The 27,557-nt window shown below is 33.2% G+C and overlaps 2 protein-coding genes and 1 pseudogene across 2 annotated transcripts; all 3 read right to left on the bottom strand.

The window, feature by feature from the left end:
• Positions 1 to 934: 934 nt before the first annotated feature.
• Positions 935 to 2,836, bottom strand: LOC120141426 (annotated as a pseudogene).
• A 6,296-nt stretch (positions 2,837 to 9,132) lies between these two features.
• On the bottom strand, positions 9,133 to 17,415 carry LOC120141427. Its single transcript, XM_039156301.1, has 11 exons — positions 17,253 to 17,415; positions 13,580 to 16,497; positions 13,435 to 13,491; positions 12,475 to 12,989; positions 11,574 to 12,394; positions 11,103 to 11,449; positions 10,845 to 11,018; positions 10,095 to 10,258; positions 9,891 to 9,982; positions 9,767 to 9,831; positions 9,133 to 9,141 (listed from the first exon to the last, which is right to left on the bottom strand). The coding sequence occupies exons 1-11, from the start codon at positions 17,413 to 17,415 to the stop codon at positions 9,133 to 9,135; spliced, it is 5,325 nt and encodes a 1,774-aa protein (XP_039012232.1).
• A 4,243-nt stretch (positions 17,416 to 21,658) lies between these two features.
• Positions 21,659 to 23,327, bottom strand: LOC120141496 (phosphoglycerate mutase-like protein 1). The gene is made up of 8 exons (XM_039156345.1): positions 23,265 to 23,327; positions 23,080 to 23,187; positions 22,861 to 22,940; positions 22,564 to 22,684; positions 22,393 to 22,467; positions 22,211 to 22,299; positions 21,996 to 22,118; positions 21,659 to 21,922 (listed from the first exon to the last, which is right to left on the bottom strand). Exons 1-8 carry the CDS (start codon positions 23,325 to 23,327, stop codon positions 21,766 to 21,768), a joined length of 816 nt encoding a protein of 271 aa, XP_039012276.1. The 3' UTR covers positions 21,659 to 21,765.
• Positions 23,328 to 27,557: the final 4,230 nt, after the last annotated feature.

Here is a 27,557-nt window from a genome sequence, read left to right on the forward strand (position 1 = left end):
TCCCAACTCACAGAACCTATTTGGCTATATATATATATATCCATCCCTAAAAGCATACCAACAAATATTCTTTGTACCACCATTAATGATATAGCTTCTTTATGTTATCTATTCTTTGTTTGAGTGCATATGAAACTGAAACATATTCTAAACACTTTATATTTTTCTCTTTGTTTGTGATGAGGGATTGAAAGGAGCTGTCATCAAAGAAGGATGGAAAATCAATGCCTCCGATGGCTGAGACTGAGACTTGTCACATGGGACGCTGAGACCCAGTTAATGCATAAACCTCTGCAGGGGAAAAGAACTATGATATTTGACAGTGGTCCCTCCATTCCCTGTTTGTTTGGCCTTTCCACGTCATCAAACAAAATATCTGTACTTGAAACTTTTTAGCAGAGATTTAGATTCTGAAGAAATTGGACTAGCTTGAGTTTTGTTTGAGATTTGTAAACTTATATCTGCTTCTGCAGAAATGTGCTTAGTTTGAATACAGTTTCTTCCACTTGTTTCATTATCTTTTTCCATAAAAACATATAGGTTGCTTTCATGGGTTTTGCATACAACTGGTAAGAAATCTAAAAGTAGAAGTTTAAGGAAAATATCTGTCTGGGGTAACTTACCCTTGCCACATGATGAATGTACTAACATTGTATTAAATACCATGTTACTTTATTCACCATTTCCAGTGAGAATCACTCGGTGTTTTTTAGTGTATTCACCAAAATGGAGAAATTAAAGAGCAAGAGAACACATCTCAAATTTTGGAAATGTATATTCAGATTACAGCAGAGATCACAGAGTTCATACATTATTTTTGAACTCAGATTACCAAAAAAAGTTATCAAGTAATATTATAATGACGGTATAATAAGGAATGAAAGAATACAATCAATGAATTTTGTGGATGAGAAAATGGAATCCAACTCTATAATCAAGGCTTTGAAGCTGTTGGTTTGCTTTCTTCGTCGTCTGAAACAACGTCCTCAACAGTGAAGCTACAAGAGAAAGTAAGACTCGGTTTCATCTTAGGCACGACTATTGGATCTGTCTCGTTGTTGAGGATCTGAAGGACTCGCCTGATTGAAGGCCTCTCGGAACTATCGGGTGCGCACAACTCAAACCTACTAGCAACAACTTCCTCATTTCTTCCTCTTTGAAATCCCCGTTCAACCTTTTATCGGCAGCTTCGATGATCCTCCCCTCTCCAAACAAGCCCCACACCCAGTCAACCAAATTCACCATTTTCTAGCTGAAAACATCGGTTTTCTCTGTTGCTTTCCCGTACTGAAGATACTCAGGGGCAAGGTAGCCCATAGTTCCTGCAGTGAGTGTTGAAACCGGACTCTTGTCATGATCCATCAACCTTGCCAATCCGAAATCACCGAGCCTGGGATTAAAGTTACCATCGAGCAATATATTACTCGTCTTTATGTCTCTGTGAATGACTTGTTGCTCACATTCTTGGTGCAGGTAAGCCAAGACAGAGGCCAATCCAATAGCAATATTGTGCCTATGGGACCATGTCAGCAATATGCCATTCGCAGGGTCTTGATGAAGCACCGTATCGAGGCTTCCATTAGTCATAAACTCGTAAACAAGCAACAATTCACCTTTCTCGGCACACCAACCTTGTAGCTGAACCAGATTCTTGTGCCTCAAGCCAGCTATAATGGACAATTCAGCAAGGAACTCAGTTTTACCTTCACAGGAGTGTTTTGATCTTTTTACCGCACTAACAGAACCCGAATAAGCAAATACAGCCTTATACACATTTCCAAACGCACCACGCCCTATGATTCTACTGGAGTGAAACCCTCTTGTCGCTGCATACAGTTCTTTGTAACTAAACTCCCTAGGCCCTGCCAAAATCTCAGCTTTGAGATTCTTTTGTACCCTTGTATCCTTCCATTTCTTCACAGAAACATAACCGAAAACAGCAAGAACCACGAAAAAGAAAGCCGGACCGGCTATCCCGAGTCCTAAACCAAGCCTCCTGTGGTGCTTATTGGGAGTATTTGATGCAGGAACAATTGATGTTATTGTGACTGAAGTGACTGAACTACCAGATACATTATGAGGATGCGATTTTGGTCTAACAGGAAGGAAATCAAAAGTCTTGAAACTCCAATTCTCAATCGTATGAATTGCTGTACTCCCTTCAGTTGAAGCCGAGAACCCTATAAAGACATACTTTTTAAGATAACCATACAAATCAATATCCACAGACAATAATGGCGTCGGAGGCTTTACAGTAGAATAACTCAAGAAAACATTCAAGACCCTCAAATCATTATTGTAAACAATCCAAGCAGTGATAAAATTCCCTCTCTTTAAATCAATATCTTGCAACAATGCATCGGCGGCCTCGACTGAATTGAGCGAGTTGATATCCAAACCGACATGGTTTTCATTGGAATCATTGAATCGAGTTAGCAAGGCCGAGATACCCACCTGGACTCCCGAGGGTTTGGTTATCAGGCGAAAGAAAGAACGTTAAGCCGTCGCCGTAAGAGCTTAGATCGTCGCAGCTGATGGAAAAAGAGAAAGTCGTGGAGAAAGAAGCTGTGATATTGGATTCTTGATCGAAGAAACGAATTGGGTAGTTGTAGATGAGGCTGCCTGAGCTTGAAGAACGCACATCAGTCTCCCTGGTTAGGCCTATGACGCCATTTTTAAGATGGGAATCGCCGAGGAGAGTGAGGTTCCTGACAGTGAAGAACGGGAAATTGAAGCTGGTGGTTTCAGCTGAGATTAGAAATGGGGAATCGAATGTGAAGAGAAGATAAAGAAGAAACAGCAAGAAAACAAGAAGGTTTCTTGGTAGCATTGCATTTGATTTTGATATAAGATTCTGTGATTGGAGATTCAATATTTCCCAAAGTCCCAAATCGTGCTAAGTTACGGTTACAAACAGTGGCTTAAGTTTTCGCAAAGGGATATTAAATGAGAAACAGAGTAAAAGAGTGGGGAAATGTGGTTTAAAGAGTTGGAAAATAGGCGCCTCTGGATGTTTGAAGAAAGGGTAAATTACATGATTACTCACTGAACTTTATTCTCTCTTATTTCACTCACCGTACTTTCATTTTTTTTAATTTTCTCATTGAACTTTAGACATTGAACTTTTTTGGTCACTTCAACCGTTAAATTTCTAATGGTGTTAAATTAAAATATAAAAGTGCAGTGAGTGAAATAGGAGAGAGGGTAAAGTTTAATTAGTAAACATGTGGCAGTTTTATTATTAAAATAAGCCACGTAAACACCTTGTTACTGAGTAAACGGTCGAGTGACAAAAAAAAATTGATGTATAAAGTTCAATAAGCAAATTGAAAAAATTAAAAGTACAGTGAGTGAAATAGGAGAGAGAGTAAAATTCAGTGAGTAAGCGTATAATTTACCCTTGAAGAAAAAGATCAAAGGAAAAAGGCTAAAGTACATAAAGGACCACCAAACTATATAGAAATGATTATTTTAGTCACTGAAGTTTCAGATGTTATAAATAATCATTAAACTTATCGATCTATTACAAAATAACAATTAAAACTTGTCAAAATTAATAATTATTTTATAAAATTTAATGAATATATACAATGATCCAGTAAATTTCATGATCTTTTCATAATTTTTAGAACTTTAATGACCAAAAATCATTTTAGTATATTTTAGTTATCATTGGTGCACTTCACCATAAAGAAAAGAAAGTGGAATTACATATTTTGGAAATTTTCTTTTTTAAAGTTATCATTGGGTACTGCTAAATATACCAAATCATATCAACTTTTGACAACCTTTACTAAACTTACCAATCAAGCCATTATTTATGGGTACTGCTAAATATACCAAATCATATCAACTTTTGACAACCTTTACTAAACTTACCAATCAAGCCATTATTTATAGTTGCCGGCCATGCAAATATAACACGTTGATTCTACTTTTATCATATTTTTTCACATTGAAACTCATGTCTCCCACCAAAATAAGGAATTATTTGGCACTCATGTCTCCCACCAAAATAAGGAATTATTTGGCACTCATGTCTCCCACGCCGTACTCCCACCTCACTACGCACTGCTCCATTCACAACAATCAAAGATAAGGAATTAAATTACACTATGTCTCCCACGCTAACACAACCATCAAACAAATTACACCCATACACCCAAACAAATTACAATAAATTGAACGTTACATAATTACTTCGATAGGTCAAAAGTTTCAGGAATACGAAAATAATATTCACGAAACTCTTCTTGACGACTAACATATGGGTCTTCCCATGCAGATGCAATGTCACTTTTATATGTGATCCAAAGTGGATGAGTCATCGGCAAAGGACAACCTGCATGTAATGCCGCTTTAATATAATAGTTATCATTCACATGTGCAATGACGATTGTCTCATATGGCTCTGATTGTGGTGGACTGGACCAAAGCGGGAAAATCGTAGTACATCCTCCGACACTTCCTCCATTAGCGAGACTTATAACAACTCTATTGTATGCAGAAGCAATGATCAATCCCGTGTTTGCCATTTCCATCCATTTTCCAGCTAATTGTATGTTTTTATAAATATTTTTATAATCTGTCATTCCAAATATATACTTATACTTTTGTTGGTTAACATCTAACTCTCGCACCAAGTCTGATCGAATTTGAGGCCATTGATCCTCAGATAGACCAAGAGCGACAGCGACTGATCGAAATCCGCAATTTCCGTCATCTATTACATCTTGTAAACCTATAAGATAAGGACGGAAAATTTGTGGAAGTTGTTTCAAAAATCTTTCCGAACCAGGTCTGGCAAACGACTGGCTTACATATGAGCTGTGTCTCGCGGGTTCTTTGTTTAAATCCATAAACAAGTCGCGTGCGCTTGTTACATATGAATTGTGTCTCGTCGTTTCAATATTTGTCGGTTCCAAATTTAAGTCTATATCAAAAAAACTGGTGGAATAACTACTTTTATCAAGATATTGATTTTTCGGATCAACACACTTCTTCTTTTTTGGTTTCTTCAAGCTTGGCCGCCCACGAGTATTTTTTCTAACTGCGGGTTCTCTAATAAGATTGGTGCTTGGATTGAATATATCGCCTAGCTTTCTTAAGAAATTCTTCTTTCCAGCGTTTGATTCCCTTTTGAATTCTTCTTTGAAAATGTGCAGTTCATCGTCACATTGAATATCTTCATTTTCCAAGGTTGCTGACCATGAAACATCTAGTGCCCTCCAAAAAATATCAATTGAATCCAAAGGAATATTCTCACCTGAAAAAACAAGTTTTAGTTTCTAAAAAACCAAGACCTCCAAATAATCAAATAATTTTAGTTAAATAAACTGGCCGGAATTTAAGTACGATGAAAGTACGCAAGCACAAGGTAGCCCACAACTCTTACGAAGTTGACAACCACATGTTGAGTAGTTAAACTCAAGATCACTCAATCGATGTAGTTCTCCTAAAATCATATCAAGAGCCTCATTTGAAACAAAACCCCGTAATAAGTTGAAACATGGTTGGTTATGTCGATGATAACGATAAATTCGACTTCTTTCAAAGCTTTCATTTATTGTTGTAACCTAGGACTGCACGATTTGATTGATATAGCCCACAAATTGATCTAATGAATATTTTTTAGATTTCAAGTGTTTTTTTAACTTGGCGTGTTGGCTTTCAACTCTGTTGGTTGTGCGATTGCCAAAGTTGAGAGACTGGTCACTCCATGCAGACACAAACCTTTCTTTATAATTATTCAGCCATTGTTCATCCAAATAACTTAAAACACCTGAAAAGTTAAATAAAATTAAAATATAATTATTTGATATGTAATATTAAAAAATAAAAAATATGTCAAATATAAAAATTACGTGGATATTTCCTCAATACTAATTGAAGTTGCTTGTAGTTCTCCATGTACGATATCCACGTCGGAGAATCTTCTAGTAACTTCCACGCCGAAAGAAAAGAGTCCCAATCACGTTGCGTCTTGATTGTGGGCCTGCAATTCTTCAAAATATTTTTGCTAATGTGCCATCTACAAAATAACCGAGTAGCATTCGAAAAAACTTTTTCGCATGCTTTCATAAGAGCCAACTCTCTGTCAGTAATTATAACACATGGTAGCATGCACTCATCTAGTGTCAACTTTAAACACTCTAACACCCACTTATAGTTGTCCATCTTTTCTTCACTTATAAAGGCAAAAACTATGCAAAATGTCTTTCTTGTAGAAGTTACGCCAACAATCTCAACAAAAGGCATATTATACTTGTTCGTCTTGTATGTAGCATCTATCATCAACACATGTGGGAATGCACGCCATATCTTAAAAGATGTCAGATGAACAAAAAATAAAGCTTCCAGCTCGTTCGTAACATCATTTGTAGAAAAGTCGTGAACATAACCATTGGAGTGTAAAAGAGACATAAGAACCTGCATTCAAATTTTCATAATTAAATTACACTTTGATTATTTGAAAATAAAAAAGTCAAAAATATAAAGGAAACATAAAAAGATGTGTAATGTTTTACCTGCATCGTATTTTTCCCAACTTGTAAGGACTTGCGAATTTTATATTGTGCATTATATATGTCTTTAAGTGTTGACACATTATTTTCATTTTGCGACTTTAATATCGCTCGAATGTCACGTGGTGGCACATTCTTCTTTGTCATATCTTCAACCAATCGATATTCATCTTTAGACAATCGTCTCGCATATGGATGCCCCTCCATATGTTGTGCAGGAAGATGATTATGTTCATCACATATTACACTTATCAACCAACCATTATATATACTTGAATACTTTCCTACCAATTGGAATGGACAATTAATTTTTCGGGTAGCAGAATTTTTACTTGTTTCCTTCGGTTTTATATTCACCACCAAGATCACACATAAGCACGACTTCATACAAAAAACCACTTGTATCTGTGTATGATCTTTGAGTTATTATGACATAACCAAGAGAGCGCCCCTTGCTTTGTGCCCAATTTTTTAAATCTTCGTGAGAGCAAAACACCTAAAATTCAATTTATTTTTATTTATGACGATATTCTCTTGTAAAATATTTATAATAGTAAATAAAATAAAAAAATATAATATGTGATTGTTTTACCTGATTAGAGAAAAAAGGAGACGTCGATATAGAAAATTCAGCACCATTTGAATTGTTTTCAGAAAAAAATGACATTTCCAATCGAGAAATCCCCCGCTTGTTGATGAAACTCTCTCTGTTGTTGATCTTGGTTGCTGCCTCCTGTTGGTGTTCTATTTTCTGTTCATCAACTCTCCCTTCGTTCATTCAATATATGCTCATGGTGAATTTTTTGAAGGGTATGCTCTTCTGTTCATCAACTCTTTCTGTCGAATTATTTTCGAGTTATTAAACAATAATTTTCATCCATAGCCTGTGGGGGAGCCGACAACTTTTTAAAGTTCAATTGGATTATTGGCGCAACCCACATGTTCATCAAAGTGGAAATCTTAGATGTTTTTTATAGAAGAAATATGGATGAAGATGAGTGAGCTGTAACCACTCACCACGTCATGCTCCACTCACCCTTTCATGCTTCACTCACCTTTTTATGATAAAAAAATGGTAGTTTTAGTAAAATGATTACACCCTGCTCCACTCACCTTTTTATGATTAAAAAATGGTAGGTTTAATAAAATGAATTGGTATATTTAGACTGACCCTAAATAAAAGATGATTGGATTTGGTCATGGTCAAAACGCTGTAGTAGTTGTTGATGAGAGATCCTAAGTTGGATTTTTGTATATATCTTTATGGGTTTTCAAAAGTGACCGTTTAAAGGTAGGTGGCGCGTAGAATTGGTAATATTAGCTATTTGATGAAACATATATTTATATAAAAAATGTTAAACACAATTATAATAATTTTTAAATATATTAACACACAAAAATCATATTATAAAACTATGGGTTATTATTAATTTACGTAAGACAAGCCATGTGAATGATTCTGAACGGGTTTTTCAAAAAAAAATGTTCAGATTCTGACCCATAGGCTGACACTAATTTAAGAATTAATGGCATGCTGAATTGTATACTAAAAACAACAAATTTGCTATTGATATCATCTGCACGTAAATTACCTCTATCAATTTTAAAAACGAAAAATTTCAAGCAATACTTCTAATGGACGGGTTTAAATAGTTTTAGGCAAACTGGGTTTTTCACCTTGCAAACTCATGGTTTACACGTTTTGTTTTGGCACACACTCTACCTTACCTAACTTAACTAAGATTAAATTTAATTAGGGATTTGCAACCTAACTGAAACGGGCAGCATAGAAAGTGGGTTCCAATCAAACACAGAGCTCCACTTCACTAACCCCAAATGGCCAAATCCAAAATCAGAACCGGCTACTTCATCTAGCCGCTGAGGGAATAGAAAATTTGTACCCCATATGGCGCCACTTGTTCAAACAATTTAATATAAGGTTGAAAAGGTCCAACATGACAGTGTTAATTTGGATTAATGGATACTAACAACGACTGACTGTCCAATAGTATTACTTCAAAACAAATGACGATTATCCAATAAAGACCGAAATGCGTTTCCTTTATATGAACACAACAACAAAAAATTAATGGAAGGGCATCAAGAGGGATGGAGGGAATCTGTTAAGCCAAGACCTCTTAAATTTAAGTGCATATCATCCTAAAATAACTGTAGTGAAATTAATCCATCATAGTTTAAAATTATCTAGGGTTCATAAAAGATTACATGAAACCCACAGTATCGATTATCAACTATAATAATTGTACTACAATTAACCAATCACAACTTAAATCATGTAGAGCTCATAAAAAATTACGTAGAGCCTACACTGAAGTAATTAAATGACTGGATAATTCCAATATTATGAACAATTAATAGAAATGCTCCCTTAAATTAAGTGTGTTACCTGGTGATTAGGTAGTGAAATCGTACAAAATGTGAGAATTTCAGCAGCTTCAATGGCTGGGTTACTGACTTCATATTGGCATTGTATCAGTAAACACAAACAGTATGAGAGACTAGATAGCATCCATTAACATTTTCAACTTGGAAAGTTTCAGCTCTAATCAGAGATTATCTTCTTCTTACTCTTCCAAGATGTCTCTCTTCATTCAACCTGCCACATAAAAAACCAATAGGAGTGAGAATTTCAAAAACATTTTAAAAACATCAAATTCTTACCCTTGCTCCAGGGGTGAGCATTTCTCGATTTAAACCGAAAAATCAATCTCCTCGATTATTTCAGTTCAATTTTTGACAGTTTGATTAGTCTTCGATTCATGGGATAGGTTTCGAAGATTAATTCGGCCGGTTGTCGGTTTTTTTAATATCAAAACCAACCCTACCGGAAAAAAAACTAATATGTATATAATATTTTAAATATATAATAAATTAAAAATGGGTTAAATCAATATTCACTGAAAAAGTGGGAAGAAAAAATTTTGAATGTGCCTGATAAAAAAGAAAATAAGAGGTGATTATTTTCTATCATATGTAAAAAAAATCGTTTCAGTTTAAGAAAAAAATAAGAGAAAATATGAAAAAGATATAAGTTGGTTTAAAATATTTTTTTTTCTACCAAGTCATGAATAAAAAATTATATTTTCTTTCAATTTTTCTATTCTTATCAAGCACACTTCGTTAAGTTGGCAGAAGCTGAAGAGATAGCATACCTTTATAATCATGCAAAAGCTATCGTTAACTTAAGCTGGCAGAAGATGCTATGTTTTTCAATACCGTACCATCCAATTTAACTCGCACCGTTTTGCTGGAATTTTCTTGGCAAGAGAACTACGAATGAGAACAACTGTTAGTCCAACAGCAAACTACATAGGACAAGATTTTACAGTTGGTAAAAACAATCACCTTGAGCAATGCTGCTAAAGCTTTCTGGGGGAAATATTGCTTCTGGATTTACATTTTGCTGGGAAACAATAGCCAGAGCCACACGAATTTTACTGCAAATTTCAGAAGAGTCAAATGCTAATTCTCTGAAACCAAGAGCTGAAAACAATATCTTAAGATGGAATTAACTACTTGTTTTTAGAATGATAAAACCGAGTAACATACCTGGCCCATGAAGGAACAAATTTTCTATTAGGTTCATTTTCATCGTCATCGTCTTCTTCTTCGTCATCAGAACATTTGTATGGAGAAATATCATATGATTGTTCAATATTCATGTCTGCATTTTGGTTATCACTCCCTTTTACTCTATCCAAGGTCCTTATTACCTGACAATATTCAGTGTCCACATGAGGCCTTAATGAAAAAAAATATTTAACCATTCAATTAGTAGAAGAAACATCCAGGAATGGTTTCAGTTAAACCAATATCAATATAGAAAAGCACATAAGCCTCGTATAAAAAAACAGAAATCCTCTTTAGTCTTCAAGATGTTGTAAAGATAGCAACAGAGATGTCTGAGTGATGCAAAACAATCCATTTAAGGGTCATTATACCGATATGGAATATCCATTCCATCAGTTTGTTGTAGCATAACTGCATAAGTGAACTCTCCTTAAGTTGCAATCACAAAAGAAAATCTCATTGCAGTTGTTGCTTTTTTTTAACATGTTATATCATCTCAACGCAAACTGAGAGTACTCAAGCATATGATCTATGCATAAGACATAACATTGTCCTAAACAAACAGCCTTCAAAGATGGTTAGCTGAAAAGAGACACTATTAGTTTAATATAGCAGTAATACTAAGAGGAAACCTTAAAGTTCCTTATATTTAGGCCAAAGAGGACATAATTTCTTGAGGGTAGATGAATTTACAAAATTAAATAACTGAATCTGTTAAATGAAATTTACCTTCGCATTAAAATCTTCAGTGGCCGTGCTTGCTTTTACAGCGTCAGAAGTTGAAGAAACAACTGTGCCAAATTCCCCAGTCGACATTTTTCCTTCACTTGCTCCTGCTTTTTGCATCTTCTCATGCTTCAATGCATCACTATTAGGAACCTTTATTGTTTGTGATCTCTCATCCTAAAGCAGACATCAGAGTTAATGCCATTTTGCAGAAAGGAAGTTCTAAAAACAAGACCTCGTTTACAGCATAAGGAAGTATACCGGGGCTTGGGAATTTTTTTCTTTCTCATCCTTTGCACATAATTTTTCTTCAGGGCCACGCTGCTGTCTCCGTGCTTCTTCCAGACGCTTTCTTTTTCTTTCTTTCTCCAACCTTTCTTCTTCCTCCCTCTGTCGCTTCTTAGCGGCCATACTAGCCTCTTTTGTCTTTCTTTCTTCTTCTTTCTTTTTCCTCTCGAACTCCAACCGCCTCAAGTTTTCAAGCTCCAACCTCGCCCGTTCAAGTTTCAATGCCTCCTTCTTAATTTTGCGTTCATTTTCTCTTTGTTCTGCAAGTTTCTTAGCAGCTTCAGCAGCCTCCAGAGCCTTCACTTTAACATCCCTTTTCCCTAAAAGGAATTACAAACAACGTAAAGCATCTGCATAATCTATAGGTAACACAAATTTTCGTAAAATGTTAGCAACAAATGACAAAGAAAAGAATGGCTGCAGAAGAAATGAGTGAATAATTACCAGTAGCAATGGAAGCTGCTTGTTTTTGCTGAACGGTAGGAATAAACGAAGCGACATTTGAAACTATGTTATTGATCTTTGACTCCTTTTGAGAGAAACTTGGCCCACCTTTTCTTGGATTAATTTTCTCAGATAGTTTTGGTTTACTGAACCTATTACGAAGTGATTCACTTGCCCTTTTGGTAGAATTTGCCACTGATGCTATACTGCAGTTTTGTCTCGACTTATTTGTATCTCTCCTCTTTGTAGCATTGTGTTTTCGAACCTTTTGCTTGGTCCCCTTCTCAGTCCCAATGAAGCTGTAGGCTGTGTTCACAGAGTCCAGGCTATCTCTAACATTAAATATTTCAGCTTCAGAAACCGATGGAGCATTGGGACATTCCCTAATCTCAGTAAGTGGTTCCCTTTTGGCAGAGGAAGTCACTGTTTTTGAAGCAGTGGCTTCCTGAAATGCATCAACCACCTCTTCCGTGATCTCATGTTCTTCGTTAATGCTGGGCAGCTCTGGCTTTAGACTACCTCGCTTCTCAGAACTGTCAGTGTTTGATGTGATTCTATCCCAGAACTTGCCCACTGGAGAAAGATAAGGATTTTTCTCATTTCCAGTGAGTTGAGAACCAGACAATGGAAAGCAATCAAAAAAGCCTCCCCCAAGAAATGCACGATTTGTTTCCTCTCCAAAGCAACTACTGCTGATTTTAAGGTGACTTTTCCTATCATCATTTTGGGGAACACTGCTCCTCAGGTCCATGCATTCTAGAAGTCCATTAGGAACAGACTGATAAAGACCAGTTGCACGGTTTGTTTCTTCACCAAAGCAACTAGTGCTCCACAGGTCCGTACATTCTAGAAGTCCATTGGGAACAGATTGGTAAGACCAGTTGCTTGGTGTAATCTATACGTGTATGGAAATTGGGGCAATGGGGTATGAATACAAGCAGATTTGCAAAGCTGTTCCAGAAGGCTAGCACGTCCTATTGTAGTATTTGGAAGGTGAAAATTTTCAAAGCTAATGCCTTCTTCGGCCTTGCATATTCGTTTACCATCTGTCTGAATAATAAACCCCTCAAGTTCTGGTCTGCTTTGATCTGCACCGATCAAATCTGAAGGTAGTCGACAAGAAGAACTGATGAGAGAAGTTGAAAACTCAACATCTCCTAGATGACATTTGCTTTCTTTGTTGCTCCTTTCATCATAAGCCAAATGTTCTATATTTTCAAATTCAGATTTATCCCAAAAATTCAATATGATTTTGTTCTCATCTGCAGTGCATTTCCTTGTTGAACCAACCATGAAGCTGGATGAATCTGCCACTCCTGTTCCGTCCACTGAGTGGTCAAAGTTTTCAAGGGTCTCTATGCGCAAACTTGAAGAGATGTTTTCCCTTCCTCCCCTTTCTTTTCGATTATATTTCCCCTGGAAACATAAAAAATAAGACATCCACTTAGCTGTAGTGTTCAATTTTCCAGTAAGATAGTAACCTGTGTAATATATAAGTACACATTCCACATATTATGCTATGGAAATGCTGCCACTGAGCAATATACCACCTTCTGAGTGACTGAATTCAAAATAATGCAAGTAAAATGCAAGACATGAGGATTTGAGATTCTTTGCGCCTAAAGTATCTTTTTCAGATGGGATAACCTTTACAGAGAAAGTATTCTCATTGAAAGAAACAATAAACTTTAGCTCAATCAATTGTTTTCTAAATAAAATTTAGTTAAAGTGTAAGCATTTTTATAGCAGGAAAAGGGGTATAAGCCTATAAGACATCCCTAGCTCATGGGAAGTCATAGGTATTAATATAATAAGGAATTAGTATAGAGGAAGATTTTGATCCACCCATAATGTAGCATACCCCATTTTGTTCTTCATCAGCTAAAAACTTAGCACTTAATTGCTTAGCATCTTCTTCCTGAAACATAAAAGAATTTTTTAGATTTTAAATATGATTATGATTATATTATACAAAACTAAACAGTAAATAAATCCAAGTTCTTTACCTTCAAGCTTAATGAAAAAGACAGGGAATTATTTTGTTGATCATCAATTTTCCTCCGCTTACATGGCCATGAACCCTCCACATGGGAGCTAGAATGTTTACCTTGGCGTATGGACTGAACTGAAACCTTCTTGTTCCTTGATTTTGCATGTGTTTGATCAAGAACGAAATCAATGTCACCAGCAATAGATCTTCCCATTGTAACTTCTTTTTTATTTTGAGAAGGACTTGACTCCCTCTTCTCTTTCAGAGAATGGCCCTTTGTTTCTTCAAATGCAGCAGCATTAGAATGCCCAATTGCATCATTGGAAGTTGCATCTGCTACCCTTAGCAGGGGAAGGCTACAAATCGCAGGACCCCTACATAAATCAGTATTAAGATGAAGATCACTAGCTTCCGGTGCCAACATTACGGATTTTACTGCAACCTTCCCACAATCCTTCTCAAAGAGATGATCTATCCCTGAATCAACATTTATATTAGATCTTGCAACATCCTGTAACAAATTTCCATGCAAAGCATCATAAGAAACTCCAAAGGTAGTTGGAAGGTTTTCCATGAAAGTTTCCTGCTCAGAAATTTCATTGCTTTCAGGCTCAGAACTTGTTACAGCATCCGTACAAGCGTCAGGTGTGTCTTTTTCTGAGCAGAAAACATTTAAATTGGAAGCTCTACCACCAGATGTCTTGCTAAAAGCTGTTTCAGACAGTTTCTCTTCATTGCAGAAAGCTTCTTGCTCCTCCTGCAACTGCTTCTCATGGGATGAGTTGTGTTTTTCTTCGTAGTGCACAGAAGTTACTTCAACCAGGTTATCAGCACAAGGAAGAGGTGTAAGAGAACTCTTCTCCAATGAGTTGATTATGTTTTCACTCTTCAATATAAGACTAGAAGCTTCCTTCACAGTGCACTCCCCCGAATCATTAAAATCAAGTTCCTTGGGCAACACCTTCATAGCAGATGAAGATTGTGAACTTTTTCCTGTAGCTTCCAACTCAACTCTTCCATACCTATTCAATGACTTGATAAGAGAAGAATTGTTACCATCATCCAAGTTAGAGGCAGAACTAGCTGAAGCCTCAACTAGCTCACCAGAATCTGCATCAGTGTCTGCAACAAATGCATCACATTGATCCAATTCAGCAAGAGCACTACCATCAATACAAGGCAAGGAATCTACTTGAGTTACAGAAACTTCCATATGTCCATCCACTTCAGACTTCACTGATGACTTTGCACATAGGAACTGGTTGGAAGCTGTTGATTTGGATTGTGAAACTTTATTCTCCTGAGTATTAGAGGAATCAAGTTTAAACAACTTTGCACAAGAATCAGCGCTTGACCTGGTACTACCATCATTATTTTGATCTACAACAGCTTTCTCCAGTGTCTGGTTATGAATTTGGGCCTTTACCTCACAACCTTCATTGGTGATATTGAAAGGCATAATCAACTCATTAAGATCATTAACATGGCAGGGAAGCTGCATTGAATTGCAAATGCCATCATTGATGCTCCTGTCAGGACAACTATACAGCTTCAAATTTTCATTTACAAAGTTATGATGTTGGCTAAAACTTCTGGATCTTGTAAATCTTCTTTGATAAACATTGCTTTCCTTTTCCTTGCTTCGGTGGTCTCTTCCTTCCTTAGAAACACATGTTTCATCAGAGATAGCAGTAGGTTTTAACGATGCCAATAAATTGTCAACAACCCCAGGCTGTTCTTTTATACCGCTGATGCTTTCTAGAAATATATTGCCATCAAATTTTGCAACTTCAGAAGTTTTGCCTGTGCATGAAAGCCCATTTACAGACTTGGGAGATTGGCCAGAACTTCTAGATCTTGTGACCCTACCAGAATAAATATTTCCACCCCTTTCCTTGCTCTGGTATTGATCTCTTTCTTCCTTTGTTGCTACACAAGCACCAGCATTATCAACTGGCTTTATGGATTGCAATAATTCATCAGCAGCATCAGGCTGTAGTCCTGATTTGTTAATGTATTCTGTAAGCAAAATATCATCCTGCTTTGCAACGCAAAAGCTCTTGTCTGAACTTGGAGGACTACTTGCAGAAATTGGAGGATGAACAGTTCTCGACTTTGTGATTCTACCGGGGCAAATATCTTCACCCCTTCCCTGGCTCCAGCATTGACCTCTTTTTTCATTTTTCACTACACAACTTTCAGTAGAATCAACAGGTTCAACAAATCCTAATTCCAATAACTCATGATTAACAACATGCTGTTCTCCTGAATTGCGGATGGATTCCCTAGGTGCCACCTCATCCTGCTTAGCAACATGAGAAGTGTTGCCTGCACCTGAAGGCCCACTTTGGAACTTGGAAGGTTGGACAGAACTTCTTGATCTTGTCACTCTACCAGAGTAAAAAATACCACTTCTTTCCTTGCTCTTGTATTGTCCTCTTTCTTCCTTTTCCACCTCATAACTCACAACATTACCTCCAGCTCTGATCAATTCCATCTTATCCACAGGACCAGACTGTAAAGATGAAATCTTGGGAACGTTGTTTTGACTATTGCAAGCATCACAATTCTTGTCACAGCTCTCACCTTTTTTACACATTTTCTTTGCACTGTTTCGAAGCTCTAAAGCACGTTGCCTAGACTTAGATCTATGGATTCTTACCAGTGATAAACAAGGGTCAGGACAAATATCTGAGACCATTCCATATCTACGATCTTGTGGAGGAGATGTAACACTAGGATCCAGCTCACCGGCTTTATCATAAAGGAACTTATCTAAGCCTTCATTTGAAGCATCAAATTGGGAGCATAAAACAGAGGGTAACTGTACATTATCATTTGTAACAACCGGCTGTTGATACAGAGAACAGTACGGAATGGAAGATTGTGACCGTGGTAGTAGGAGTCCTGAGATGATATCTTCCTTGTTCAACTCTGAAATTGAAAGCATACCTTTCTTTTATAAATTAATTAAAAGAACTGTTAACGGAAAACTAAAGAAATTATTCTAAAGTAATTGCTAAATCAAGAATTCAAATGAAAAGAAGACTTTGCAAAAATGTAGTGAAGACGGAAGAAATTTGAAACTGGAAAGGTTTTTTCTATCTTTGAAGAAGCAGTTTTTAAAACTAAGATCTTAAAGTCGATGAAACATTCCTTCAAACATCTTCTAGCTTTAAAAGGTTTAAGCATTAAATCAAAATTATTGAATTAGTTTAAAGGTAAAATCAAGACATCATTTCTAAATTGATGTTGAATGGAATATTAGTATTTAAAATATCAGAAAAGCAACAACAAAGAAGAATTCAAGATGCAATAGCTAAAGAACACTTCACATCGATTATGTAAAATCAAACATTAAATGAAAATTATCAAATTAATTAAGAAGTAAATCAAAACACCGTTGTTAAATTAAAGCTTAAACTTAATCAAATATTCATTACGCCTATTAGAATTTAAAAGAATCACAAAAGTAATAACTAAGAATTAAGAAGAATTCAAGACGCCATTGCTAAAGAAACTTCAATCGATTATGTACAACAACAAAAAAGGCGAAGAAAATCAGGGATTTCAATGGAGTGGAATAAAATATAAGCGTTAATAACGAAACTAAAACCATATTATATCTAAGATATAATTGAAATGAATTCAAAATGTAAAGCTGAAATGGAAACAGAGAGCAGGATTACCGGATGAAAAAGAGGAGAGGAGCCAAGGCGGAGGAACGAAGCCATCGATGAGACATTTGGAAGCGAGTTGGTGATCGAAGAGAGGGATTTGCAGCTTCACGTTATCGATTATTCGATTCTTCCTCTCGAAGATCTGAATCAAAGCCTTCTCTATCGTCGACATTACTGCTTCTCTTCAATAGCTAGGATTTTCCATTGAAAGTCTTTAAAGCAAAAAAATGGGGTTTTTATGGATTGACTTTGAGAGGGAGAAAGATAAGCGGGGTTTACTAGAATTTGAAATTCACTGTGAATCTGAATAAATATTCGGTGGCAAAGACGGTATTTCGAATTAAAAAAACGTGCGGGATCAAGTCGATTCACGTTAACAATACGACATCGTTACGCCTAACTCGTAAGCTAATAACATGGTATTTAATTTTATTTCATTTTCTTAAATGAATATTAATTTTTATTAACATGCCATTTTTATCTTAAATCAAAATGTAGATAAAATTAATTAATTGATTTTTATATTTATTAATCTTTTTAATGATCAAACCATCCGCTCATATTAAAAATTTTAGGCAAATAGGCACCCAAGCCCTATACTTTAAGAAAAAGCAATACGACCCTCATATATTTTCTCTTGATGTGGCTCTTTAATTCAAAAAATAAATCAATGTTACCATTTAACCAATATTTTTCATTGTTGATTGTTACAATGCTGACAAGCAGTTTTTGATGCTGATGTGGTGGTCCACAGTGCTGATTATGGCTAATGATGTAGCATATGGTATAGTAGATGGGCCAAATTGATTTTTTTATTTTGTTTGAGGGCCCAATTGATTTTTATAAAAAGTTTAAGGGGTTACTTAATTTTTTTAAAAATAAGAAAAAATATTTTAAATAATAAATATAAAATTATTCAAATATCCAAAAAATTAAATGTAAAAATACAAAAAATTTAAATTAGATTACTAAAAATTTAAATATATGTATTAAAAATACTAATATTATTATAATTTTTTAAAGAATTGAATATTTATAATAGGTTATAAATAATTACTTATAAATTATTTAAAAATAAAAAATAGTTTTAAAAGGATATACTAAATATTTTTAAAGAATCCTACCACCGTAACTCTTGGTAGACAATTTGTAAATTCTTATGTAAATTTCAATTGAGTTTTAGATATCCTCTGGCCCTGAACTGGGGCCTAAACTTTTTAGTTTCAAAAATATATATATGCATGTAACATATATACATATTATCAACACTCATACAAATTATTTTTACTGGATAAATCGAGAATTACAAAATTTAACTTAGTCGAGACTTATAATTTTTAGATTAGTCAAATTTACTATGTGTTCTAATTATATTTTATGTCGAAACTTATTATATAATTATCTTTTAAATTAGTCAAGATTTATAAAAAAACTAGAAAATATAATAAATTTTGACTAATCCAAAATTTGTAAGTCTCTACTAATTTAAATTTTGTAAATCTCGATTAATTCAATAAAAATACTTTGTATAAGTGTTGATAATATGCATATATATTACATGTATATATTATGTATAATATACGCTTTTAAAAATCATTTTTATTTTTTTTAATTTATAAGGTATCATTTTATAACCTATAATATATATTCAAAAAAATTAATTTTTTATAATAGTTTTAACGTTTTTAATATGAATATTCAATTTTTCGGTTACAAGATACTGAAATATCCTCCCATGGCGTTCGCCCTCATCAAAAACTATCTAAGATAATGAAATAATTTACTATGCCAACCTATAATATCATTTTATAACATATAATATGCTCTCAACAAGATATTGAAAACAAGACTAAACAAATGCTCAGTTACAAAACAAGAGGCAAAGAACAAAGAAAGCCCCAAACAAATAGAGAACACCCCTATAAAACAATCAACCTATATCTCATACGTTGCAAAGCCGAGCATTTACTGTTAGAACCAAACTATAAATAAAATATGAAAATTAAGTAGAATTTAATCATGTCAAATCATCAAAAATAAAATAAATATTAGATTAGCTGAAGCGTACTTTAATAAATTGATATGTTGAAATCCTTGAGTCTTTATTTAATTATGAAATTCTAAGGAGATAGAATTCCTTTAAGTATAAATTCTCTGACAGGGATAAGAGAAATACGAGAATGTCTATTTTTGAGGATCATAACTCATTTATATAACTGATTTAAGAATTAGTTATTATCTATACTTATAACTATGCTCCTAGACTAAAGCATGCCCGAGTTTTCAAAGAAAAACAGTATTATGGTCAGCATAGCGATGCAAACCTAACTCCCCTCTGTTAAGGGGTTGACAAAAAGCAGACCAAGAGACGAGAGACATTCGCCTATTAGCAGAAGAAGAGCCCCAAATGGGCTAAAACGATAGCCAGCGATGATAAATTCCTTAGAATTATGTTCGGAAGTAGCTTGAGTCATCAACATATATTATTACATCTTGGGAAATATAGCTAAATGGGAAACAGTTGTATGTACCTTTCAGGCCCTATTTTTGGGCCTTTGATTTACAATAATTGGACAAAAGGGTCCAATTGATTTTTGGAAGATTCTTCCATTCTTTTCAACACTGCCTATAATTTGGAGGATGTAATGCATAAACGCCATTAGCTGGCATTTCTTCTTATGGATTTTATCCAGAATTAAATATTATTATAATTAACATGCCATTTTGAATCCAGCAAAATAATTAAATTTATATTACATATTTTAACTTAATTACAATAGAAACAATTCAGTCAATTCAGAATTTTATTTATTATTATTGTTAAGTGATTACAAGTAATATATGTTTATAATTTTTTTACTTATTAACAACTTATAATGCACATTACAAACACAATTGTTCGAATTTGGGACATTTAAAAATGACAACACTCCCTTTTACTACTGAGATCGTTCGATAGATTCTTAAACTTTTATAATTCTTATTTTTTATAAATCTCATGTGAATACAAAGTAATGTATGTTCAAAGACTCAACCATTTAATAACGAACGTTCATACTTATGTATACGTGGTTCGAACACCCTAGACTTCAAAGGATAATAACAAATCTCTAAACTACCGAAATCACTTAGTTCGTGCATAATTCTTATTAAAATAACCAATCAGTTGAATGATTTCATGTCGTTCCTACCCTAATTTTTTTTACTAAAGATTGGTATATTTATGCTTGCATTCACATTATAAAAGGTAAACAAAATCATGGTTTTCAAAGATGTTGAAAAAGGAAGAAGAAAAATGGATTGCAAGTTTATTGGATTAGTCATCATGGGTGAGGTGAGTGGGAAGATAACTTCAAAGGAACACTATATTGCTTGACTTTGAAATTTGAATGTTCATAAAATTTTCAAAATTAAAAATTGTCATGATTTGTTCTAAGATTTTGACATTGAAAGCAATGGGATCTTGCTTTTTAGCGTCCAATATTCCATTAATTTGAGCTAAATATATACATAATAGAGGTCAATTCATTTAGGTTATTTAATAACATGTAATATATTATGATTTATCATTTTTATCTAAGAATGCATAATGTGAAAGATAATATAAATAAAACAATATATGTTGATAGTTTATATTTTAATTTCTAATTGATAAGATAAAAGAACTATTTGATATTGTTCTTTCAAAAGTCCCCAGGTCTACAAAACTGTTATGCAAATCATGAATAATCTTTCTTTATATAAATGAGAGTCGCTTTCTATGGTCTCTTTCTTATATCATTCTTGGTAAATGGAGAATAAATTATTAAAAATGGACAACTTGCTAGCTATAGGTTGCTTGAGAAAAATAACATTGTAAAAAGTAGAAAAAGAAAAAAATAAAATGGTGGTTGTCACGTATATTGTGTTATTGTATATAAAGATAAAGAACTTAAAAGCTTCAAATTTCATTAAAAAAAGTTAAAAATATATGTTAAATTTTTATTGAGAGAATTTAGATTTAATTATTAAAAATGATATTATTGAGAGATAATAGTAAATTCCATAAATCATAAAATTAATTATGAAACATTCAAAAAATATTATAGAGATATTGATAACTAAATTAAATAAATATTTTTATAAATTTACGGTGAATATAATGTAATATATATTTAAAAACTCTCAACAAATCGACAATGAATATTTGTACTTTTGTTAATGTTCGAGTTCGAGACTTCTAAGAAAAAATGACAAATCTCTTAATCACCGAGGTCGCTTGGTTTGCGTATAAATTAGATAATATTAGATATTAAATAAAATATTATTTTATAATTAATTTGAAATAAAAAATTAAAATAAAATTTAAGAAACGGATAGAGTGAGAATTTGATGCAATTGCAATAAATGTATGCAAGGTTCAGTTCCACCGACAAAAGTAGAAAGTTCCAATGCAAAAAGAGTGAAACAGACATTAAAGATAAATGAATCGTAGATACCACCCTCTTGTCCTACGTAACAGCCAGCAGAAATAGCGACGACTTTAGATTATTATCAACTCCAGGCAATTTCCCGATACCTTCGACACATCGTCTTCTTGTTGACCGCAACCGAGCGACGGGGAGGGGGATGAACCACCATGAGCAAAACCTGACCTTTTATCCAATATGACCACTGAACGAAGCTCACAATGGCCGAAGCTGAAATTAAACAATAATTACGAGCTTATAAAAACAAGTTATAAAACAATTGGGCATAACCAAGGGCTCTCACCGCCGGCACGATGCAGCCCTTACTGTTGGATGGCCGTCGTTTCCAAGTAAATTTATCAGTATCTGCTGAAGAACTATTCCATGGCTTACAATCACTATCTCCTTCTCCGGCCTTGTCCATAGCCTGTCAAATCAATTTACCAACGAATTCAGTATTACTTACATAAACGCGAGGTATGATCTTTAAAAGTGCCCTTCAGTCAGTTCTTCCGTTACCATTTTAGTAATTTGGCTACTCTCTCTGCAAGTTCTTCCGTCGACTCTCGAAGGTTGGGATTCCAAAGATTGTCATCTTCATCATCTATCTGAATGAAGGTTTAAGTTTATAAATATGATTTTTTTTTAACATGGAAACAAGTTTTTAACTATAAAGCACTGTTGGAAGTACGTAAACTTGCCATTGAAAAATCGATTGAAGGGAAACGTGACTGGCAATCGCTCACCTTTCTCCTCTTATCACATGGGCGAACCCCCTGCAGTCAAATTATAATAAAATTATTTAAAATATTTTTTATTTATATTGAGATATATTCATTAAAATATCCATATTTATTTCAAATTCAACTTACTAGACGATCTCGACAGAGTTCAACTGCCATGATTTTAAGGGTATTGAGAGTTTTGGAGACGATATCTCCACTGTTTTTATGTCCATCCAGACCAAAACCTCCGACAGCTGTTTGCATGGCTCTGCATTATTACATTATCCTCTTTATCAATATATATATCGATTAATGACTCTGTTTTTTTCATTCGAATTCGAATATTTATTTCGTATCTTATATCTTACTATATATTTAATAAAATTATCAAAACATTAAAAGTTTAGTGGGGAAAAAATAAGGAGTACGAAACGATCACAGTACCTTGACGAAGGGGAAGTGATGACTAACTCAATCTTATGAAGTAGGCCACTGGTATGAACATCCTTTCTCAGTTCAGCAACCTGATAAAAAAAATCTCAAAAACGATTATTATGTCATTTTGATTATGTTTCTTCTTTTAAATACTTGTATCTACATGTATTAGAATATGAATAAGAATTCAGATAATAAGTTTAAATTTAAATAGATAAATGATGAAACCTGTTTAAAACCTAACGACGTGAGCTGTGCATCAAACAGATGAGGAGACAACAATGCTTTACGATTATTTTCTCCTTCTACATTGTGCCAAGCCTGTCCATGCCTCACCTGCAAAAAAGAAAAATCAACGACCAAATCTCACCTTTCGAGGCTTTAAATGTTAATTGAAAAATATACATACTAACCAAGTGAAGAACTTTGCATTTTTGTTGCCGTGGACATTGAATCAGAGCTTCGATGGTGTCCATTTCAGATTATTACAAAGCTAAGAAAGCAGGGCATATTTATACTGGTTTCTTTCTTCAGTATTTATCGTCACGAATTAGTATACGCACGTAACCTTGCTTTATTAATTGTTTGTAAAAAGTTGCCAAACAATTGCAATTAATTAATATTTTTTTTCTCGCATTCAGCATCGATCTGGTTTAAGAGTCGTCGAGACGTTGAACTTGAGGTATCGTGCGATAATATGCACTTTCTCTAAACAACGTTAGATTTTCTTGACTATAGCGCGAATAATGATTGAAACTTTTTCAATTTCTGATAAATTCATATGGATTTCATCGTGTATTAGTAACATAGAGAGTGTTTGAAATCTTTATAACATCACGTTGGACACTTAACTTCATCTTTTTGGAATCATTAATTATCGCATTCATCTTATTGAGTGATTTAACCTGCTCAATTATTATTAATAAGATTAAGCAAAAGTCTTGCTTTTTAGCGATTGCGTAGAGTGGGATGCCTGGTTTTTTCGGATGTTGCTCATAGTCGCACAGGTGGTCTGGGTTTTAGTCTCTCTGTTTCGCTCAGGTGTCGATGGTTGGTGTGAGTTGGCTATGCAGTTGTGTTGATTATCTAAATCTCGGTTTGTATTTGGTCCATATGTTTATGCTAGAATATTTCCACAACCACGGTGCATTCTTTTTAAATTAAATTGATGAGTATTATCTTATTAATCAAATTTATTTTCAAAAAAAATTAAGGATTCGGTGAAATCAAATTGAAAGAAAAAAATTAATTAAATTGATGAGTATTATCTTACTAATCAAATTTATTTAAATTTATAAATTTTAAATCTTTAAATTTAATTACTATCCTTTATAATTTTAATTTCTTTAATTTAAATTCAAATTATGATATTTAACTATATATATATATATATATTCATTATTTTTACACGTCCTCAACTTTAAATACAACTCGTTATCTTTTTCTGATTGAGCCTGCCTTAGTTCATTGTACACCCCAAAGGCCAAAGCGACTCGGTTCATTGTACGACCCTATGCAATATTATTAAAAACATTGAACTTTACCATTCTATTAAAGAAATTAAATAATCAAATTAAAGAAATTGTTCTACCTATATAATAAAATCCGTTTAATTGTTAAATTATATGCCTTAATATTAAAAAAATTAAAATATTAATACAATAATTATTATTATAGTATATAAAAAACATGTATTCAAATACGATTCAAATTTATTTAAAATTAATATATATATATATATATATATATATATATATATTAGCCTAGATATTGTTCATTGACCTGAACTTAAAAAAGGGATAATTTTCTAAAAAAGATTATCTGACTGGGCTGGGGGATTTTCTCAGGTAGTTGGATTGGATCCGGGTCAAATTATTTTATAATTGGATACATGATCTGACCCGACCTGATAATATATATATATTTTAAATCATATTTTTATTTTAGGTTCTTAATATTTTTATCTTAAAATTAAATTTAAATCTCTAATTTTTTCTTAGATTTATATTATGTACTTTTACGTTTTAGATTTTACAAAAAATTATTAATTTGTCAATATGATATTTGAAAAGATCACGAACGATATTAATAACTTTAATTTTTTTTCTTTTGAAAATAAATTATATATATATATATATATCCTTAAAACTAACTTTAAATCACTAATTTTTGTGTATGATAAACTTTTAAAATTTAATATATTTTCTATATAATTTTAAAAAATAATTTTTTTAAAAAATAGATGAATCTGAATTTTATGAATACCTAACTATCCGATATATGAACTTAACAGGTCAAGTTAAGGACAAACAAAATATACTACTCAAATCAGGTACCTAATATTTCATATATTCAAAAATGTGGGTATCCGATTTTCAAGACCCCCTAAATTGACCACATACTAAACGACCATAGCTCTGACGGAAGTAGGTTGCTAATTTTCGAGTGGGAAGGTAGCACGATATTGAATTGCTGTGACAACGACACGAAGGTCTTTACAAATAAGTTTTGTTTGATTTTTTTTTTGAAAAAAGATAAACTTTTATTTTTACAAATAAGTTTCGTTTGGGTTTATTGAATTTATATAAAATATCCTGAAATTTCATTATTTTATTTATATTGTAATATTTACAATATAGCAGCCTTTTGCAAATTTGTGGTCGGGAATTTGAATAAATGTTCATACAAATATCAAAAAAAAAATTCTCAATTTTATATTTTGGTTTAATTATGTTATTAGCCTATACATTATGTATAAACTCTAAATTTAGTCAATGTATTCTAACTTGATTATTTTTTTTTTTACTTTTTACTTTTATTTTTAAATTTTTTTGAAATATTAGTCGTAACTTGTCCATATAGGAATCATTTGATTAAATTACATAAATTTAAAATAACTGATTTGAAAAACGGGAACAAAATCTACAAATTAAGCATAATATTGAGAAAGATATAATTCAACTTTAGGAATTTAACAACTATTGTTTAAGTTATGACAACTTAAGCATTGTTTTGGTAAGGGTTAAATTTCAAAATTTAAAAAGTGCATGAATTAAAATTAATCAAAGTATAGTACATAGATTAAATATACAAAATTTACGTACAATACATGAACTAATTATATAATTTCACAGGTTAATTATATTTCCATGATGGCTTAACATTGGAGAATTCCAATATATCACCGGTCATTTATTTTTGTCAATTAAAATTAACTATTTAAATGATGTTAATTAAATCATATAATGAAGGATTGATACGATAATTAAAAAAATCGATATAATTATACATTTAATTCTCATTGTTTACATATTTTATCAGTTTAGTGTCAATTTTAATATAATTTAATAAAATTAATCATTCAATTAATGGATGACAAAATAATATATTAACATGTGTTATTGCGTGATTAAAAGAAAAAAATTGTAATCTAGTTTAGCTTTGTTGTTGAAAACATTTTGATGTTTCAATATAACAAATAATGTACTATTGAATTTTAAGATTTTATATTCGATTTAAATTATATATTCGATTAAATTATTCGAATATAAAAAATATTACTCCAAATTTTCAAATGTCAATTTTAATCCTTACTTAAGTGTAAAATTGCGTTTTAATCTTAAAATATTTTTCGAAACACTTTTTACAAAGTATTTCGAACCATAACCGGACCAAAGCTAATTTTATAAAGGGAGGTACCGATACACTATTGGATGTATCGATACACCCCTAACTTCGAATTTAATTTGGGTATCGATACACAGCTGATGTACCGATACACTCCTGGCTCCGAGAAACATCGAATGTAATTTGGGTACCGATACACTCTTGAGTGTACCGATACACCAGGTCAACCAACGGTCGAAATATTTGAATTTTACATGAGTGTACCGATACACCTTGATAGTGTACCGATATACCTACGCTCCCAACTGTTTTTTTAAATGGTATTCACACCACCACGACTCTATTAACTTCACAAATGATCCTCAACTTCAGAAGTGATTCAAGGTGTATTTAAACAAGCTCAAGAGCCATTAATCAATTACAAGAAACAACAATTAAGAAGAGAAGCTAGAGAATCAAAGAGAAAGCATAAAACCTCAAGTTTGAGCATTTCAAGCCTATTTTCATTCAATATTCATTTTGCTTTCAAAAACAACATTTGTGCTCAATTGTATTCATTCTTGAGTGTTCTTTATTTGTTCTAGAATTGTGCAAACATATTGCCTTGTGAGGTTTTTCTGTAAGTTTGCAAAATTTGTGTATTTCTCTTTGGGAGAGAGTGTCCTCAAGAATTTAGGTTATAATTCTTGAGGGAGTTGTAAGGTTACTCTTTTTCCTCAAAAGAAAGACAAATTAGTGAATTTGTGGAAAATCCTTAGTGTGGATAGCTAAGGTAGTGGACGTAGACTTTGGTTGAGAAAGTCGAACCACTCTAAATCGCTGTGCAAATATTTTCAATTTTCTGCAAAATCTTCCATCGAAATTTTTATTGCCAATTCACCCCCTCTTGGTCGATTCATCAATCGATTAGCTCAACAATTGGTATCATAGCCTCACTCATTTGAAGGTTTAACCACCTCTTGAGTCGATTCGGAAGAGTTAAATCGAGAAAGATGACGTCCACTTCTGGTTCATTCTCATGGAAGACTCCCGCCAATTAATGTGCCTCCTTACTTCAATGGAACAAACTATCGTCGTTG

This window comes from Hibiscus syriacus, unplaced genomic scaffold (genome assembly GCF_006381635.1).
Source record: "Hibiscus syriacus cultivar Baekdansim isolate YM2019G1 unplaced genomic scaffold, ASM638163v2 tig00110809_pilon, whole genome shotgun sequence".
NCBI classification, from domain to species: domain Eukaryota; kingdom Viridiplantae; phylum Streptophyta; class Magnoliopsida; order Malvales; family Malvaceae; genus Hibiscus; species Hibiscus syriacus.